Source organism: Staurois parvus, unplaced genomic scaffold (genome assembly GCF_062004578.1).
Source record: "Staurois parvus isolate SC_StPar_1 unplaced genomic scaffold, SC_StPar_1.0 ptg000671l, whole genome shotgun sequence".
Classification (NCBI taxonomy): Eukaryota; Metazoa; Chordata; class Amphibia; order Anura; family Ranidae; genus Staurois; species Staurois parvus.
Window position 1 is genome coordinate 3,785,844 of NW_028318467.1, and position 20,769 is coordinate 3,806,612.

Below are 20,769 nucleotides of genomic sequence, written 5' to 3' on the forward strand. Positions count from 1 at the left end.
TTCTGAAGCTCTCCACAAGTGGTCCTTGGCTCTTGGACAAGGCTTCTGATAATTATTTTCACTCCTCTGTCAAAAATATTGCGAGGAGCACCTGGTCATAACCAATTTATAGTGAAATTATGTTTTTCCACTTCTGGATTATAGCCCCAACAGTGCTCACTGGAACATTCAGAAGTTTAGAAATCATTCTGTAAACAATGCCATCAGTATGTTTTGCAACAATAGGATTTCAAAGGTCTTGAGAGAGCTCTTTGCTTTTACCCATCATGAGATGTGACGCCTTTGTAATGAGACTTTCTATAGGCCATCAGTTGAAACTGAACCAGCTGATATTAATTTGCACTGACAAGGGGCAGGATTGCTTTCTAATTACTGATTTCAGCTGGTGTCTTGGCTTTCCATGCCCTTTTTGCACCTTCCTTTCATGTGTTCAATACTTTTTCCCCTATGTCATTTCATTTTATTACACATAACTTAATTTCTGAACTTATTTGTTTTGGTTTATTTGTATGTATGGGTTGGTAGGGACATCTGGTGAAAATTTCATTTCAATAGCACCTTTTGTAAATATATTTACTGATAAAAATGGTAACCCGCTGCATATAGAATTTCTTAAAGGGTAAGCTCACCTTCTCATGAAAAATTAAAAGGTGAACTAACTCCAAAATATCCTGGCTACCCCTCCAGGCCCTGCTGCACATAACTGCTGTGATGCCCCATTCTGCCAATGTAGTAGTCTATACACCACAATACACAGCTTTGGAGTGAGTATCTCATACTGCTCCCAATGGCAAGCGCTCATTAGTCAGCATAGCCACAGGAAGGTGCTGACCAATGAGAAACGCATCTGAGGCTTCTTTTGGTAAGGTGTTCCAGGTGAAATAATAATTTCTTGATCAGTGTGGTCACGCTGACCATTGAGTACCATAGTGCTGTCCCAGTATTAGTAAAATTAATTTTTTTTTTTTTTTTAATTGTCTCACATTGAGGGATCTGGCTACATTTCGGTTTTTCTACACTTGATCCTACCCATTTTCATTGATCACATTCTTGGTGAACAATGCATAAAGGATAAGTTTACCTTCTGGGAAAAAAAACAAATACACGTTTGTAGAAAAAAAAAAAATGTCCATTTATTATTTTTTCCCTAAGGAGCATTCCCACCGTGATCAGGGGTGCAATGCCAGACATCTGCAGACAAGCCCTGCAGCTTTCAGCCCGAACCTTCATACAGGCAGTTTATTAGTCACAGGGCTTGTGAGTGAACTACGAGTGTGCTCATCAGTGCCCTCACAGTTCATTCAGAACTACAAGCTGTCAGCTGCAAAGGTGTATAGTAGTTGTAGTTCATTCATTCACAGGCTTTTGTGAATGGATGATGGGGATACAGCCCCGCACAGCCACAATGTTTCTTGAGTTGTGACAGTGGGAGCAGGCATCTAGTCCCCTGTCACAATTAGAGTGGGATCAGAGTGAGCTGGAACATGTTGTATCCTAAATACTGATGGAACAAGTAATATGTTCCAAAAGGTGAACTTATGCTTTAATAACTTTCTATTTTTACGAGTATTGAGGCACTTGATCTGGCCCAGGTCTGTTAAAGTGTTAGCAAAGCTACCTTTCTACACTTACGGTTTTTGCTGCATCTTTCAACCTTCATCAGTGAAATTATTACAACTGTTAAATATTAGGATAATTGTTGTCCCCACTATCAGTGAGTATGCCATATCAATAATCAACAGGACTATCTAACTTTCATGGTCTGTATTTTTCATTTTTTTTAAATGTGCCCAAGAGCAATCATTGGAGGCTACAGCACACTCACTTCTACACAAAGTGCTTATATTTTCTCCCTATACAGCTAACCATCAAAATTTTGTGAGGAACCCATGCTGTGTAAATTTGATTGAACAGTAGGCAATACAGGCCAAAGATATGTCAAACTCTCGATCAACTTCTACACAGTCAGCATGCTGGAAAATTTTTGCTCAATCAGTGCTGCCGGCTATAGCCAAGAATGCCGATGAGTGTATTCGTATGGAGGAGAAGCCTCGCCATTGTTGGAAAACAATAGCTCCGCGGAAGGTATTCCCCCAGCCACCTCGAATTTGTGGATGGAGAAATCGATTACATTTTTTCTTTTGTTCAAACGACAGACTGAATGAAAGAAAATGAAACATGTATGGCTTGCTTTAAACCTTTTACAGTCTCATAGCACCTTGAAAGTACTCAAATTCTTTCATTGTTTCGGAATGGTTTTTGATTCCCGTAGTCCAAAGGTGCTTAACCTCTGGCTTTCAGAGTCCTCTGATGTGGCCCTCAACCTTAAGGCAGGAGTTTTTGTGCACTTTCAGAAAATGCACCACACCTGCAAAATAGAATAGAAGCCTATGGCAAAGGGCAGCTAACTTGCAGGTAAACCGCAGCACATAAGCGTGAAAGCAGCCTTATAGTGGGGCTCAGCACAGACTTTTACACTTGTAGTTTGGGGAGGGCGGTAAAACCTCATAGTTGAGACGTGTTTTTGCCGCACACCTCCTACCACTGGTTTAGTGTCAAGGGTGTCCAAGGGGAGCATGGGACATGCTTCTGTTTTACACTTGGACAGGAGGGGCAGCATATACAGGAACTGATCCTCTCCATTTTCCTCCTGCAACTGCTGAAAGCCAACCTCTTCTCCTCTCCCTCGTGCCATCATTCAGCAGGTGCAGGAGGAAAACGTCCATTATGCGATTTCAAATAAATTTGAAATTTTGAACCATGTCATTTCATTGGGGCCCACAACTGGTTGCCACTTAAGTGGCCCTCGCTCTTCAATCAGTTGAGCACCCTTGCTTTACTGGATTCTCACTAGATTAATAGTTCTATCTTGCCAATAGAGAAACAAAACAAATACAAACCCAGTTGCTTTTCTGGGTCCCCTATGCAGATAAGTCAGAGCCAAATAACAGTATACTCACGTCATACAATATTCCTTTCTAGGATGGGCTTGTTCGAAATGAAACGCTGGAAGCCAAAGGGTTTTAGGTTCACGGTCTTGAAATCTCCCTCAAGCAATAGCTCTGCCACTGCCCGTCCCACAGCCGGTGCCTGCTGCAAGCCGTGTCCACTGAACCCGCAGGCAAAATACATGTTCTGTATCAGTGGATGCGTTCCAATCACCCCGTTTTGGTCGAATGTGTTATAATCATAAAATCCTGCCCAGGCTGATTTTACCTAGGGAAACACAGCAAAGGTGACTATCACGTCTAAATTGCAAAATTTTGCTGTAAAATAATTTATTGGAAATTAAATACTATAAATACATGTTGAACTGTATAAAATAGGACAACCCCAATAACAAAAAAGTGGGAAAGCTGTGCAAAAACGACATAAAATGATTTGCAAATCTTAAACCCAGATTTTATTCACAAAACAAAAATGAAAGACATATCACATGTATAAACTGAGAACGTACTGTTTTTAAGAAAAAAAAAAAAGAAAATTAATTTCAAAACTGATGGCGGCAGCAACTTGTCTCAAAAAAGCTGGGACAGAGCAACAAACAGCTGGCAAAAGTAAGGGGTACTAACAAGCCCTAGAAGAATGTTTTGCAACTAAATAATGTAATTTGCAACAGGTCAGTAACCTGATTGGGTATAAAAAGAGCATCTTAGAGAGTTGAAATGCCTCAGAAGTAAAGATGAGCAGAGGTTTACCAATCTGTGAAAATCTGCGTCTAAAAATCGTCCAACAATTTCAGAATAATGTTCCTCAACGTAAAACTGCAAAGACTTAAAATATCATCTACCAGTACATAATATCAAAATATTCCAAGAATCCAGAGGAATCTCTGTACGCAAGGGACAAGGCCAAAACACAAACTTGAATACTTGTAATCTTCAAGCCCTCAGATGGCACTGCATTAAAAAAACAGACATGATTCTGTGATGTATATCACTGCATGGGCTCAGGAATACTTCCAAAAATCACTGTCTGTGAACATAGTTCACCTTGCTGTCCAGACATGCAAGGTAAAGCTCTATCATGCAAAGAAGAAGCCATATCTGAACATGAAGCAAAAACGCCACCGTCTTCTCTGGACCAAAGCTCATTTAAAATGGTCTGTTGAAAATTACAAAACTGTTCTGTGGTCAGACAAATCAAAATTTGACATTTTTTTTTTTGCAACCACGGGCGCCATGTCCTTCCTCCAGACCAGTGAGGAAAGGTACCTTCAGGCGTGTTATCAATGCTCAGTTCAAAAGCCTGCATCTATGATGGTATGGGTGTGCATAAGTGCGTATGGAATGGGCAGCTTGCACATCTGGAAAGTTACCTTCAATGCTGAAAGATATATCCAGGTTTTAGAGCAGCATATTTTCCCATCCAGACAACATCTTTTTCAGGAAATGCCTTGCATACTTCAGCAGGACAATGCTAAACTGGATCTATGACAACAGCATGGCTTCATAGTAGAAGAGTCCGGGTGCTTACCTTGCCTGCCTGCAGTCCAGACTTTTCACCAACGGAAAATATTTGGTGCATCTTGAGATGAAAAAGAAAGCCCAGGACTGTTGAGCAGTTAGAAGCCTATGTCAGGCAAAAATGGGACAACATTCCATTTCCAAAACTTTAGCAACTGGTCTCCTTGGCTTCTAGACATTTACAGAGTGTTTTTAAAAGAGGAGGGGATGCTACATACACCATGCTAAATGTGGCCCTGTCCCAACTTTTTTGAGACATGTTGTTGCCATCAATTTCAAAATTACATCATTTTTTCTTAAAATGGTATTTTTTAAATACCGTATTTGCCGGCGTATAAGACGACTTTTCAACCCCTGAAAATCTTCTGAAAAGTCGGGGGTCGTCTTATACGCCGGTATACGGCGAGCCGGTGTGTCAGGGCGGCACTTTTTCCAGGGGCGGTGTCCTCCAACGGACACTAAGTACAGGGGTGGGCAGAGGGGCTGCTGTACCTTACCTGGCTCCGGTCCCGGCCCCACGATGATCCGGTCCAGGAAGCGCGGCTGCTCCTTATTTCAGTTTGGCCGCTCGGCTCCGCCTCCTCACCGGTGATTGGGCGCCAGCGTACACAGGCGACGAATCACCGGCGAGGAGGCGGAGCCGAACGGCCCCACGAAAATCAAGCTGCCGAACTGAAAGAAGGAGCAGCCGCTCCTCTCCCCCACTGACACTAACGATGGGGCACTATTCCTCCTCCACACTGACACCAATGATGGGGCACTATTCTCCCCACTGACACCAACGATGGGGCACTATTCCTCCTCCCCACTGACACCAACGATGGGGCACTATTCCTCCTCCCCACTGACACCAACGATGGGGCACTATTCCTCCTCCCCACTGACACCAACGATGGGGCACTATTCCTCCTCCCCACTGACACCAACGATGGGGCACTATTCCTCCTCCCCACTGACACCAACGATGGGGCACTATTCCTCCCCCACTGACACCAACGATGGGGCACTATTCCTCCCACTGATACCAACGATGGGGCACTATTCCTCCCCCACTGACACCAACGATGGGGCACTATTCCTCCTCCACACTGACACCAACGATGGGGCACTATTCCTCCTCCCCACTGACACCAACGATGGGGCACTATTCCTCCTCCCCACTGACACCAACGATGGGGCACTATTCCTCCTCCCCACTGACACCAACGATGGGGCACTATTCCTCCTCCCCACTGACACCAACGATGGGGCACTATTCCTCCTCCCCACTGACACCAACGATGGGGCACTATTCCTCCTCCCCATTGACACCAACGATGGGGCACTATTCCTCCCCCACTGACACCAACGATGGGGCACTATTCCTCCCCCACTGACACCAACGAGGGGGCACTTTTCTCCCCACTGATACCAACGATGGGGCACTATTCCTCCTCCCCACTGACACCAACGATGGGGCACTATTCCTCCCACTGATACCAACGATGGGGCACTATTCCTCCCCCACTGACACCAACGATGGGGCACTATTCCTCCTCCACACTGACACCAACGATGGGGCACTATTCCTCCTCCCCACTGACACCAACGATGGGGCACTATTCCTCCTCCCCACTGACACCAACGATGGGGCACTATTCCTCCTCCCCACTGACACCAACGATGGGGCACTATTCCTCCTCCCCACTGACACCAACGATGGGGCACTATTCCTCCTCCCCACTGACACCAACGATGGGGCACTATTCCTCCCACTGATACCAACGATGGGGCACTATTCCTCCTCCCCACTGACACCAACGATGGGGCACTATTCCTCCTCCCCACTGACACCAACGATGGGGCACTATTCCTCCTCCCCACTGACACCAACGATGGGGCACTATTCCTCCTCCCCATTGACACCAACGATGGGGCACTATTCCTCCCCCACTGACACCAACGATGGGGCACTATTCCTCCCCCACTGACACCAACGAGGGGGCACTTTTCTCCCCACTGATACCAACGATGGGGCACTATTCCTCCTCCCCACTGACACCAACGATGGGGCACTATTCCTCCCACTGATACCAACGATGGGGCACTATTCCTCCCCCACTGACACCAACGATGGGGCACTATTCCTCCTCCACACTGACACCAACGATGGGGCACTATTCCTCCTCCCCACTGACACCAACGATGGGGCACTATTCCTCCTCCCCACTGACACCAACGATGGGGCACTATTCCTCCTCCCCACTGACACCAACGATGGGGCACTATTCCTCCTCCCCACTGACACCAACGATGGGGCACTATTCCTCCTCCCCACTGACACCAACGATGGGGCACTATTCCTCCCACTGATACCAACGATGGGGCACTATTCCTCCCCCACTGACACCAACGATGGGGCACTATTCCTCCCCCACTGACACCAACGATGGGGCACTATTCCTCCTCCCCACTGACACCAACGATGGGGCACTATTCCTCCCACTGATACCAATGATGGGGTGCTATTCCTCCCACTGACACCAATGATGGGGCATGATTCCTCCCACTGATACAAATGATGAGGCACTATTCCTCCCCCACTGACACCAACGATGGGGCACTATTCCTCCCCCACTGACACCAACGATGGGGCACTTTTCTCCCCACTGATACCAACGATGGGGCACTATTCCTCCCCCACTGACACCAACGATGGGGCACTATTCCTCCCACTCATACCAATGATGGGGTGCTATTCCTCCCACTGACACCAATGATGGGGCATGATTCCTCCCACTGATACAAATGATGAGGCACTATTCCTCCCCCACTGACACCAACGATGGGGCACTATTCCTCCCCCACTGACACCAACGATGGGGCACTATTCCTCCCCCACTGACACCAACGATGGGGCACTTTTCTCCCCACTGATACCAACGATGGGGCACTATTCCTCCCCCACTGACACCAACGATGGGGCACTATTCCTCCCACTCATACCAATGATGGGGTGCTATTCCTCCCACTGACACCAATGATGGGGCATGATTCCTCCCACTGATACAAATGATGAGGCACTATTCCTCCCACTGACACTAATGATGGGGCACTATTTCATCCACTGACACCAATGATGGGGCACTATTCCTCCCACTGACACTAATGATGGGACACTATTCCTCACACACTGACACTACTGATGGGGCACCATTAGTGTCAGTGGGAGGAGTAGTGCCTCATCATTGGTATCAGTGGGAGGAATCATGCCCCATCATTGGTGTCAGTGGGAGGAATAGCACCCCATCATTGGAATACCATACTGAAATACCATACCATATTGAAATCAAATCTGATGTTTTTTCATTTTTATTTGGTGTGCGTTGGAAGAGGGGTAGTCTTATACGGTGAGTATAGCTCAAACATATTTTAACAGGAAAAGTAGGGGGTCGTCTTATACGCCGGCAAATACGGTATCTGTTTTCTATTGTGACTAAATCATGAGTTTGAGATCTGCAATCATTGCATTCTGCTTTTATGTAGATTTTACACAGTGTCCCAACTTTTTTGGAATTGACAGAGGATATTTAACTTTTAGAAATATAATTGAAAGTCCAAAAGATTATAGATGCCTGACCATCGCACCTATAAGAGCTTGATGGATATTCTATTGCAAAACTATGACCACTAATATGGAGTTGCCCTGTTTGTGGCTGTAAAAGACCCCACCCTTGGGGGTAGGCTTTCACAGGATTTTGCAGTGTGTCTGTAGGAATTTGTGTCCATTTCTGAGATCAGGTACTGATGCTGGACAAGAAGACCTGGCTCACATTTAGGGTTTCAATTCATCCTAAGAGTGTTCAGTAGGGTTCAGGTCAGGGCTTTGGGCCAGGAACTTGAGTTTTCCACACCAAACTCGTCAAACTATGTCTTTATGGAATTAGCTTCGTGCTCAGTCACGCCAGAAGGCTCATCCAGATACCACTTGCACAACTGACGCAAGCCCTGATGAAGGGGGATCAGTGTATGCCCCCAAACCACGCTGGCTGATGACTTTTGATAGACTCTTAATTCTGGCAAATAAAAATTTATATCTAGACTGATCCCTACAGCATTGGCCTTCCCATCCTTCAGAATTAATAATAAAAAGTGCAGCGATACAACATATTGTACAAATTATCCCAAATAAAACAAACATGCCTCTCTACAAGTAAATAAACATATAAATTATTCAACTTATGCAATCCCATGTGTATAAATAATGATAAGACTATCAATGTGTGTCCAACCAAGAACAGAACATCTCTGAAAATGGTGCACATGTGAACAGCTGGCCTCTGATTTCTAGTTGGAGTTATTCTTCTGATGATTTGTATACACATTTTATACGTTATAAATTTTACACTATGTATCGACATATATGTTTATATTCAGCTGGGGTACACGCACTGTGGTCCATAATTTACAGCCAAATTAAAAACCGTGGGCAGCAGTGTGGAGCTTGCAGTGCCCCCCATAATTCTCTCTGCTCAACGTAGCAGAGAAAGCTCCTTGTGCTTTCAAGTAAAATTTTTAGGCCAAAAGATAGGATACTTTTCTGCATGTAGCCGACTTCCTGCCATCAAACCTACCCAAGAAGACTTCAGCGTGCAAGGTGCTAGAACATGAAAACAATGACTGTATCTACATTTGACATTTTCAGAGTGCCAGGTTTAAAAGATCCCCCTGTGAGACACTACCTCCTTCTTGTGCAGTACTCACTTTGAGTGACTCAAATGCAGGTACTCTGTGCGCCAGCAGTGGCCACACCTTCTCTTGGAAATAATTGTGGTCAACATCCAAATTGCTGGTGTCTGGTTCCTCTTCCTAAAGAAATCAGTGAACACAAGCCTTGCATTATGTGAAACTTCATTTTAGTCACGTTATGTTATGTGTTAGATACTGCTGGCGTAATTCCTTGCAAAAGTCTTAAAACTGGCTATTTTATTTAATGTTCCCCAGGCACTGATTAAAATAGTAAAGGTAAAGGTAAATGTATTTCTTTATAAAAAAAGATGTTATAATTACCTGCACTGTGCAACAATATTAAACAGAAAGGTCACTTTCCTTCTGTTTCCTCTGGCGCTGTCAGCTACTCCCTCCTTGGGGTGCTCCTACGCCCCACTACCTGTCCTACCTTCCTCCTCTATCCCTAAAGTGGTTATAAAGCCTTTCTTACTTTAATGCATTTCTTGCATCCCCCCCTTCACTGGCTTTGCTGAGTGAATCAATCAAAGCCTGTGACAGAGGCAAGGCCGAGTCACGCAGACAGCAAGGCTTGAGAGTGAGCCCGCACAGAAAGCAGCTTTCTATGCGGGCATGCGGCGGAGGGGAGGAGCCAGGAGTGCCAGCGGGGGACCCAAGAATAGGCGGTTCAGGGCTGCTCTGTGCAATGGAATTGCACAGAGCAGGTAAGTATAAACCTGTTATTTTTAAAAAAAGCCATTTACAATCACTTTAATGCGCAGAATGCATAACAGTAAAAAATGTTTAGATTTTAGTACTTTACCTGTTCTCTGGGAGTTGTCCCCTACTATAATGGCTTTTTCTTTAAGAAATCAAAAACCAATCCAAGCAATCACAAAATAGTGAAAATAGTGCAGCGTTATACCATCATTGGTACAGTATGGAATTTTGTTCTTAAGTATATAAGTTGTACCATGTTTTTGAAAATTTTTATGTATTACACTTTTTAGGGTAATGCCTTTTTTGCCACAAGATCTCCTCAGCCTTATGGTTTGAATAATGGCCAACATCATTCAACCAGAAAAACGGAAGACACCCTGTGAGTAAGAGGAACTATTACATTGCCCCGTGTTTACAATGTAATGATGCAAAGTCCTCTGCATCAATGAGTATTGCCCATCGGTAGGAGAGGATCGCGTGTGTCACAAGATCACCTTGAAGGTCTCAAAAAAAAAAAAAAAAAAAAAAAAAAAGTAAGTGTGTATGTATGTATGTATATATATATATATATATATATATATATATATACACACACACATATATACATACATACATACATACATACATACACTGGTGCAGTGGGTCCTGGGTTCCTCCTAGTGCACCACAATGCCCAGCCTCATGTGCAGAGAGTGTGTAGGCCGTTCCTGGAGGATGAAGGAATTGATATCAATGAATGGCCCCCACGCTCGTCTGACCTAAATCCAATAGAACACCTCTGGGATATTATGTTTCGGTCCATCTGCTGGTGCCAGGTTGCACCTCAGACTGTCCAGGAGCTCAGTGATGACCTGGTCCAGATCTGGGAGGAAATACCCCAGGACACCATCCGTCGTCTCATTAGGAGCATGCCCCGACGTTGTTAGGCATGCATACAAGCACATGGGGGACATACAAACTACTGAGGACAATTTTGAGCTGCTGCAATGACATTTCAGCAAAATGGACTAGCCTGCTGCATAATTTTTTCACTTTGAATTCAGACCTCTGTAGGTTGATAATCTACATTTCCATCAAACGATGGGGAATACTTACATTCCTAACACATTACCCAGTCCATATCAGTATACATATCCAGCATAATATTTTTCCCCATTGAGACCTGATATGTTTTCAAAGTGTTTAATTTGTTTGGAGCAATGTATGTACGTACAGACATACAGTACATACACAAAATAATACTGTGCAAAGGTTTTAGGCAGGTGTGAAGAAATGCTGTGAAATAAGAATGCTTTCAAATATATATATATATATATCGTTTATTTTTATCATTTTATAAAATGCAAAGTAAGCGAACAGAAGAAAAGTCTAAATATTTGGTGCGAGTACCCTTTGGCTTCAAACCAGCATCAATTCTTACACTTGCATAAAGTCAGGGATTTTGTAGGATTAGAGTCAGGGGTATGATTCATAAATTATACCAAGAAGGTGGTAATGAACATCAATTTCATATGTAGGTTGAGTGATACCAAAACGAGTGCCTGCACGCAAGAATGAAGCATGGTAGAGGATCCTTGCATGTTTGGGGCTGCATTTCTGCAAACGAAGTTGGACATGTGGTCAGGATCCATGGTGTCTTCAATGCTGAGAAATACAGGCAGATACATAGCCATCAAGCCATGCCTTTAGGGAGGAGTGTAATTGGCCCTAAATGTAATCTGCAGCAGGACAACAACCCCAAACATACAGCCAATGTCATTAAGAACTATCCTCAGCGTAATGAAGAACAGGGTGTCCTGAAAGTGATGGTTTGGTTCCCATAGAGCCCTGATCATCATGGAGTCTGTATGGGATTACACTAAAAGAGACAGCCTACATCCACGGAAGGTCTATGGTTAGTTCTCCAAGATGTTTGCAACAACCTACCAGCTGAGTGTCTTCAAAACTGTTTGCAAGTGTGCCTAGAAAAATTCATGCAGGTTTGAAAGCAAAGGGTGGTCACACCAATTATTGATTTGGATTTCTCTTCTATTTACTCTCCATTTTGTCATTTGATAAAAATAAACTATTAGCACTTCTAATTTTGAAAGCACTCTTAATTTACAGTATTGTTTTCACACCTGCCTAAAACTTTTGCATATATATATATATATTTCATATACTTCATATACAGGTATATAAAAGCACATACTAATTACTGGTGTGGCCCTCCAGGAATGGAAGAGCATGAAGAAGGAATAGAACACATTTCAGACAACAGGAACTGAAGGTGGAGCAGAGGCATAGATGCATGCTTTCAATTCATTAGTCTTCAGTGTGGTGGGGCCGTTTAAATCACAAGACTGGCCAAATCAGACTTACAAATATTTTTGCAGCTCAGAAACCTCCTTGTGTTTTCAGCTGTCAATATACTTACGTCGACATACGTTAACTCCCAATATACAGTTTGTAGCTGCTCACCTCTGATGGTGAGAGACCTCCGATGTAGTTGCCCCCAAACCCTTCTCTTCGAAAATATGCTCCAGAGATGTCAATCAGCATCGGACAGTCAATCCCAGGGCCATTGGGGCTATTAAACATATAGACATATCTAGAAAAAAAAATAAATACTATTCCCATTAAAGGTTTTCTACACTGGTAAAGGCTATAAAAATCCATTCTGGGGGTTGCCCTTTATTGGCTCCTGAAAATATGCCCCTTTGGATTCATGCTGACCCTTTTACTTCAATACTTTGAATACCTGACCCAGAACACAGTTCAGGAATGTTCTAAGTGCTATTTGGACACTTGTCCCAGGCCACAGGTTCATATTATTGAGGCTGGAGATTAAACATGAGAGCCAGGCAACCAGCATTTGGAATCGGAGAGTTCAGTAATGGCAAATACCATGTTTTGTTATGCTAGATTTTCTTTTAAACAAATCTGTGTATTTCAATGCTGGACAGTACAACAGGTTCACTTTCATTTCCCTTTTCCTTAGCTGCACAAAATCACTTTTTCTTCACCTCTTCACCCCCCAGCCATACCAGGTACTTCTGCCTGTGGAGAACATGTAACACAGTCCCCTTCCTTTCATGTGACCGTGCTGGTGCTTGTTGACTGGTCCAAGTCTGTCAGGCTGGAGCAGGGAGAGCATCTACAGCCCTATACAACTTCTAAGTCTTGACAGGGTGCCTTTTCTCACCCCTGGGCAGATGAATGGGATGGCGGGCAAAAGAAAGGTATGTGCTGCTAAAGGTTAATAACCACAACAATACAGGACACTTCCACCCCCTTCCTGCTCAGACCAGTTTTCAGCGCTGTCACACTTTGGATGACAATTACTTAGTCATGCAACACTGTACCAAAATGACATATTTCTTACTGTCTGTGTGAAAGTTATAGTCTACTAACTCTGGTATGTGATAGATATATACACTATATTGCCAAAGTATTGGGCCAGCCCTCCAAATCATTGGATTCAGGTGCTTCAATCACCTCCATGGACACAGGTGTATACAATCAATCACCTAGGCATGCAGACTGCTTCTACAAACATTTGTGAAAGAATGGGTCGCTCTCAGGAAACTCAGTGACTCCAAGCGTGGTCCCGTGATAGGTTGCCACCTGTGCAATAAATCCATCCGTGACATTTCCTGGCTACTAAATATTAAACAGTCAACTGTTAGTGATATTATAACAAAGTGGAAGTAACTGGGAACAACAGCAACTCAGCCACAAAGTGGTAGACCACGTAAAATGACAAATCGGGGTCAGCGCATGCTGAAGCGCACAGAAGTCGCCAACTGTCTGCAGAGTCAATAGGTAAAGACCTCTAAACTTGGTGTGGCCTTCAGATTAGCACAACAACAGTGCATAGAGAGCTTCATGGAATGGGTTTCCATGGCCGAGCAGCTGCATCCAAGCCTTACATCACCAAGTGCAATGCAAAGTGTCGGATGCAGTGGTGTAAAGCACGCTGCCACTGGACTCTAGAATGAACACACACACCATAATTTTGGGGAAAATGAAACCAAATAAAATGTGTTTTTCTCACAAAGTTGTCATTTTAAGGTTAGGTCTCACACACACCAGAAGCTTACTTATAATTATACCTGAAAACAAATTTTGCGATTCCTCACAAGTATGAGGATACCACATGCATGAGATGTTTTCATAGCCTAGATACATAGAGGGGCCCAAACTCCAAGCAGCACCTATAGGCTTTCAACGAGCATAAATTACACATTAGGTATCTAGTTCCCTGACTACCTATCACATTGTAGGTCCCAGAGCACAAGAACAGTGGAAACACTGACAAAATGACCCCATTCTGGAAAGCAAACACTCCAATGTATTTTCTAAGGTATAATGTGTCTTTTGAAAATGTCAAGTTCTTTTTTTACACAAAGTTGTCAATTAGCCTCTAACACATATCATAGGCATACTTAAAATTACACCCAAAACGCATTCTACTACTGCTCCTGAGTATGGGGTTACCACATGTGAGAATTTTCCACAGCCATAGAGGAGCCCAAAATCTTTCAGGATTTCTAGGGGCATAAATTATTCACCCAATTTCCTGACTACCTATCACATTTTTGGAGGCCTTGGCGTGCCAGGACAATGGAAACACCCACAAAATAACTACATTTTGGAAAGCAAAAACCCCGAGGTATTCTCTAAGAGGCATTGTGGGTCTTTTGATGACTTCATTTTTTTGCCACAAGTTTTTGGAAAATGTGGAAGGAAAATTTTTTTTTTTTCTTTTAAACAAAGTTGTCAGTTTATTAAGATGTTTCTCACATACAGCCCTGAGAAGTAGCATAATGTGTTTTGGGTTGTAATTCCAAGTATGGCGTCATCGCATGTGTGAGACTTTAATGTTTGGACTGACTATGCACCAGACATTGTATCTTGTGTATTACTAAAATCAACTAATTGTTGTACCAAAGCCAGTGTACTATAACGATTGCCTCTATAGGATTGGTCAGGGAATATAGCTTAATGTCAAGCCACCTATAGCAGTCCCTGTTCCTATAAGCCAAGAAAGCCTAGCCTTCTGACATGTGGCTGCCCCCAGGAATGCCATGTTCACTGGCCAGAAAGTACAGGAGTTTGTGCTGCTCTCTCCTGCCTCACCGAACTCATTATGCCCCAGTTCTTGTTTTGCAGTATCATTTGTGTGGACGTGAAACAAGGAATGATTAAAGGGCAACCCCAGCAAAAACCTTCACCTCTTTCTGGGCTCTACAGGAAGTTTTGTTCCGTATATTGTGTTGGGATTACCCAGGCCCACTCCTGCCATCTCTGCCACCTTTGCAGACCAGGCACCAGCAGCATTAATGACCGCAGAGCATTCCACCGGTTGATTCTCCAGACTGTGTGACATCGATACCTGGAATCAGATATTTGTTATGTCTTTGTCCACATTTTTAAGTCTTTAGCAGTAATCATGAGAGACCTAAGTTGGATGACATATTGGACTCAGTATGAAAAGAATGAACTAACACCCTACAACCTCCTTCCAGTGCCCACTGTACTTACCTCTGTGGGTGATGAGCTATCAGTGCCCACGCAGCTGGTGTAGTGGCCCAGGAATTTGAAATCCCTGTTCTCCACTTTCTTTCTGAATCAATCAGAAGTGCTGTAATTCTTCCCAGAAGCCATGCAAAAAAAAAAGGGGGAGAACAGCGTGGATTTCAAAAAACACTATGGTGTCAGTGGGGCACTATTCCTCCCATTGACACCAATGATGGGGCACTATTCCTCTCACTGATACCAATGATGGGGCACTATTCCTCCCACTGACACCAATGATGGGGCTCTATTTCTCCCACTGACACCAATGATGGTGTCCCATCATTAGTGTCAGTGTGTGCAGAATAGTGCCCCATCATTGGTATCAGTGGGAAGAATGGAGCTCCATCATTGGTATCAGTGAGAGGAATAGTGCCCCATCATTGGTGTCAGTGGAATGAATAGTGCCCCATCATTGGTGTCAGTGGAATGAATAGTGCCCCCTCCTAGATTGTAAGCTCGAAAGAGCAGGGCCCTCCATCCCCTCATGTTTTGCATTGTATTGGTATTGTTCTGTCACATGTTCTATCCCCCTTTGTAATGTACAGCGCTGAGCGAACTATTGGCGCTTTATAAATACTGTATAATACTAAATTGGTATCAGTGGGAGGAATAGTGTCCCATCATTGGTATCAGTGGGAGGAATAGTGCCCCATCATTGGTGTCAGTGGGAGGAATAGTGTCCCATCATTGGTATCAGTGGGAGGAATAGTGCCCCATCATTGGTGTCAGTGGGAGAAATAGTGTCCCATCATTAGTGTCAGTGGGAGGAATAGTGCCCCATCATTGGTGTCAGTGGGAGAAATAGTGTCCCATCATTAGTGTCAGTGGGAGGAATAGTGCCCCATCATTGGTGTCAGTGGGAGGAATAGTGCCCCATCATTGGTATCAGTGGGAGGAATAGTGCCCCATCATTGGTGTCAGTGGGAGGAATAGTGCCCCATCATTGGTGTCAGTGGGAGGCCCGGAGGCCCACTTGGGACAAGTGAGGGACAGTGGGAAAGGAGAAGCGCAGAGGGACAGGTAAGGGGCAGTGGGACAGGAGGCACTCAGAGGGACAGGTAGGGGGCAGCGTGACGGGGGCATGGGACAGGAACGGGGCAGCGGGACAGGAGAAGCGCAAGGGGACAGGAGAAGCGCAGAAGGATAGGTGAGGGGCAGTGGGACAGGAGGAGCGCAGAGGGACAGGCGGGGGGCAGCGTGACAGGGGTCATGGAACAGGATCGGGGCAGCGGGACAGGAGGAGCACAGAGGGACAGGATCATGAGGACAGGATCATGAGTGGGACATGAGGAGCGCAAAGGGACAGGTGAGGGGCAGTGGGACAGGAGGAGCGCAGAGGGACAGGTGAGGGGCAGTGGGACAGGAGGAGCACAGAGGGACAGGTGAGGGGCAGTGGGACAGGAGGAGCACAGAGGGACAGGTGAGGGGCAGTGGGACAGGAGGAGCGCAGAGGGACAGGTGAGGGGCAGTGGGACAGGAGGAGCGCAGAGGGACAGATGGGGGGCAGCATAACGGGGGGGGGGGGGGGGCATGGGACAGGATCGGGGCAGCGGGACAGGGGTAGTGCAGTGAGACAGGTGAGGGGCAGTGGGACAGGAGGAGCGCAGAGGGACAGATGGGGGGCAGCATACCGGGGGGCATGGGACAGGATCAGGGCAGCAGGACAGGAGGAGCGCAGAGGGACAGGATCGGGGCAGTGGGACATGAGGAGCGCAAAGAGACAGGTGAGGGGCAGAGGAACAGGAGGAGCACAGAGGGACAGGTGAGGGGCAGTGGGACAGGAGGAGCGTAGAGGGACAGATGGGGGGCAGCGTGACGGGGGGGGGCATGGGACAGGATCGGGCAGCGGGGCAGGTGAGGGGCAGTGGGACAGGAGGAGCGCAGAGGGACAGATGGGGGGCATCATGACGGGGGCATGGGACAGGATCAGGGCACCAGGACAGGAGGAGCACAGAGGGACAGGATCGGGGCAGTGGGACATGAGGAGCGCAAAGGGACAGGTGAAGGGCAGAGGGACAGGTGGGGGGCAGTGAAGACAGATGGGTGGTAGTGGGACAATGTGGGGGACAGGAGGGGGAAGTGGAACAGGTGTGGGGCAGGGTGACATGTGGGGGTAGGGGGCAGTGTGATGGATGGGGGGCAGTGTATCAGGGGACAGTGAGACAGGACAGAGGGAGCACCAGTCCTCCAAACACTTACCTGTCCAGCAGCGGCTCCTCCAGATGGTGTCAGGATCACCAGGCGCCTGTGTCCCTTCTCCCCCAGTATCTCTGGCAGCGGCGGCTGCAAAGGAGCAGGGGGCTCCGCCCCCCTGACCTCGTCCTCTTCTGTTTCCTCCTTCTGGCCTTCCTGCACATCCCGGCACTTACAGGGGGCCTGGCCCCTCATGCGTTCCGAACGCACACCAGGGATCCGCCCACCACTCCGCTCTCCTCTGCAGCCGGTGACATGCGCAGATGCGTCAGGGGGACAGATCTTCATGGGGGGACAGATCTTGCTGCTACACCGGTCCAACAGCCATGGTGGTCCTGCCCCTGTCACTTTCCTATGAAATTGTCCCTTCCGTGGGAAAGGGGGGGCGGCACTGCCGCCGTGCGGCCCCCCTGAAAAGTGCCGCCCTAGGCAAAGGCCTAGTTTGCCTTGGTGTAAATACGCCCCTGGTCACAGGGGGTCGCTCAACACCTGCTCATACAAAGATAGCATTCAAATCTTAAACTTGCTAGACTTGGCAACTTTACCTTTTAATGCTGAACTCCAGGCTTCCCTTCAGTTTTGCTCAGTTGTACCGGCTACACTCCTGTCCTGGAATTGCTTACTCCGATTTCACTAGTAGCTTCTCACAACGTACATTAAATTCTGCAGCAAGTCAGACAGAGCCTGCCTCACTTTCTGGTTGGAAATCGCTCAGCATCATCTAGCACTTTCCTCCACAACCTGACTGTCCCTGTCCTGCCCCTTTCATTTACTGGATTTCAGCTCTTTCAACCAGCATCACATGTGGACATTACCTAGGGTGGACTGAATGCAAATGTAGTCCAGCCGAGGAATGTCCACTTCTCCAGACTGATATCCAACTATCAAGGCATTTTGATATTCGCATAACTCCTCCAAAGAACCAGCCCACTACTTACATCAGGACTGAGGGGAGTACTGAGGCCGGTTGCTGTGATGTTTATACAGCAATCTGCCAGCCCCTCCTACTAGCATGGCATAGGCAAGCGTGGAGACCCAGTATTGACATTACTCTAAAATAAGATATGTAATGAAAACGTCAAGTTTAAACTTCAGATATCAGGTTTGTGATCGCCATCCAGCAACTACAGGTATAGGAACTTTGTTTTGATTTTGTTTTTGTTGTTGTAGCCCTCAGGAAAGGGGAGAGTCAAAGCCACAGAAACATGTTGGCTATTTAGGTTGATCTAAATATGAACTGATTTTTGATCATTGGCATGGTGCTCTTTTTTTTTTTTTTTTTTAATCTTTTGAGCAACAACAACCTTACAAGTAGCCTAACTCTTCCATACTCGTTCTAAAACTAGGAAAAGGTTTGGACTTTACATACACTTAAAAATGTCTCTTGGGGTAAAGCAGAAGGTGGCTTAACAGACATCGTCAGAGCTGTGATGAGTGTTCAGACAAAGACTTTCAGACTTACGATGGCATTTTTGATGGTCGTGAAGGTTACAAGGTCTCCCGATTCTGTCACCATGTCCTGTGTCACAGTATCAAAACCTGCCAAGAAGAATTTTCACTGGACTCTTCTGACAATGGCCATATTCTGTACAGATTCTGGACTCACTTGTGTCACTTACCTGTCACCTCTCCCTGGCAAAATTCCACCCCCATAGAAATTGCCTTTCGTTTGAGGGCAGTGAGGAATGTCCACGGGTCAAACCAGCCCTCATTCTCTAGACCTGATTGAATGCAAAGAGAATCGGATTAAAGTGAAACTACCATTTAAAGCTCAACTCCAGGCTCGCCCCTTCAAATCCCCCCCACGCTCACAACTGTCCATGACACTCTATTGTCTCACCACAGTGAAAAATGTTTGTTAGTTTTGTTATACTTTTATATAACTATGATATATTCTACAGTGATGTACAGAAAACATTGAGCCAGGCAACAGAGGAGCTTACACCACACTACAGTCACGCACTATTAGCATTATACATTTTTTTAGTGTAAATGTTTAGTAATAAATCTAAGTTCCACTAAAACTGGAGAGTTCAAAATTTGGTGCAGCTCTGCAAAGAAACCAGCTTGCAGGTTTAATTGTTCAAGGTTACTTGAACAAGCTGAAGTTAGAAGATGATTGGCTACCATGCACAGCTGCACCAGATTTTGCACTCTCCAGTTTTAGTAAATTAACCCCATATGTAAGAGCATTATTATTATTATACATATATATAGCTCTGGGGTGAGTGAGTATTGAGAAACTCATAGAACAAAAGCTCATTGTCAAGGATTCGTTAAACGATCACCCTGTCACGTGTCCACCACACGCCACGCCCACAGCGACTAGCTAACCGTGACGCACGCATGTGGCTGCGACAGGGTGGTAAAGAAGGGGAATAATAAAGGGATTTACACTTAAATATCTCAAACCGTATATAAGAGCAGCCAACAGTTTATCCGCAGAACGGTCTGTTGGGACACCACACACACACAGATCTCCGTCTGGCAGATCTGTTACCTTTACAATCTGCGTGCAATCTGCCCACTCACAGTGCAGTTGCATACAGATTGGCAATGAGCTTAACCGAGCGTTTTAAAGGCACTAAAATACAATACAATACAACCCAATCTAATCTCTCCGATCTAGTCTCTCCGATCTAGTCTCTCCGAAGATATGAGCACGTGCTTAAATACACAGAAGTTCACTAATTAATTTTAAGATTTAATTTCCCAAAGTGGGCAGTGCATAAATATGTACAAAAGATAAAAAGTTACAAAAATACAAAAGATATAAGAAGACACACAAATGACTAATTACTATAAAATAAAAAGGGAATAAAAAGACAGAATAACACTTTACCCTGCGGCTGGAGCAAGCCAGAAAATCAGCAATCCATTGGTCAATTGAACCAGCTCCGTACGGATCACCCTGTCCAAATGTACGTGTGTTCAATTTATTGCGATTTGGACATGGGCGGGACATTAGTCTTCGGCCAATTGACTCTGGGGGAGGTGGTCCTGACCTGCCCACAAGAGGTACTGTGTATGGACCTGCCCAAGTTCAATTGGGCCGAGACTGGCCTGAACACCAAGTCGGGGATTGGATTTCTGACACCAGCACATCAGCCCGATCGCAACA

The 20,769-nt window shown here is 45.6% G+C and overlaps 1 protein-coding gene across 1 annotated transcript in view; it reads right to left on the reverse strand.

Moving 5' to 3' along the window:
* Nucleotides 1-20,769, reverse strand: part of FOXRED1 (FAD dependent oxidoreductase domain containing 1) — a 35,745-nt gene that overhangs the window by 2,529 nt on the left and 12,447 nt on the right. Inside the window, exons 6-11 of the mRNA XM_089652112.1 lie at nt 19,268-19,369; nt 19,111-19,187; nt 15,110-15,270; nt 12,354-12,483; nt 9,210-9,314; nt 2,961-3,216 (exon numbers count right to left, since the gene is read on the reverse strand). Of these exons, the coding sequence (XP_089508238.1) occupies nt 2,962-3,216; nt 9,210-9,314; nt 12,354-12,483; nt 15,110-15,270; nt 19,111-19,187; nt 19,268-19,369 (830 nt within the window). The 3' untranslated portion in view covers nt 2,961. The remainder of the gene's footprint in view (nt 1-2,960; nt 3,217-9,209; nt 9,315-12,353; nt 12,484-15,109; nt 15,271-19,110; nt 19,188-19,267; nt 19,370-20,769) is intronic.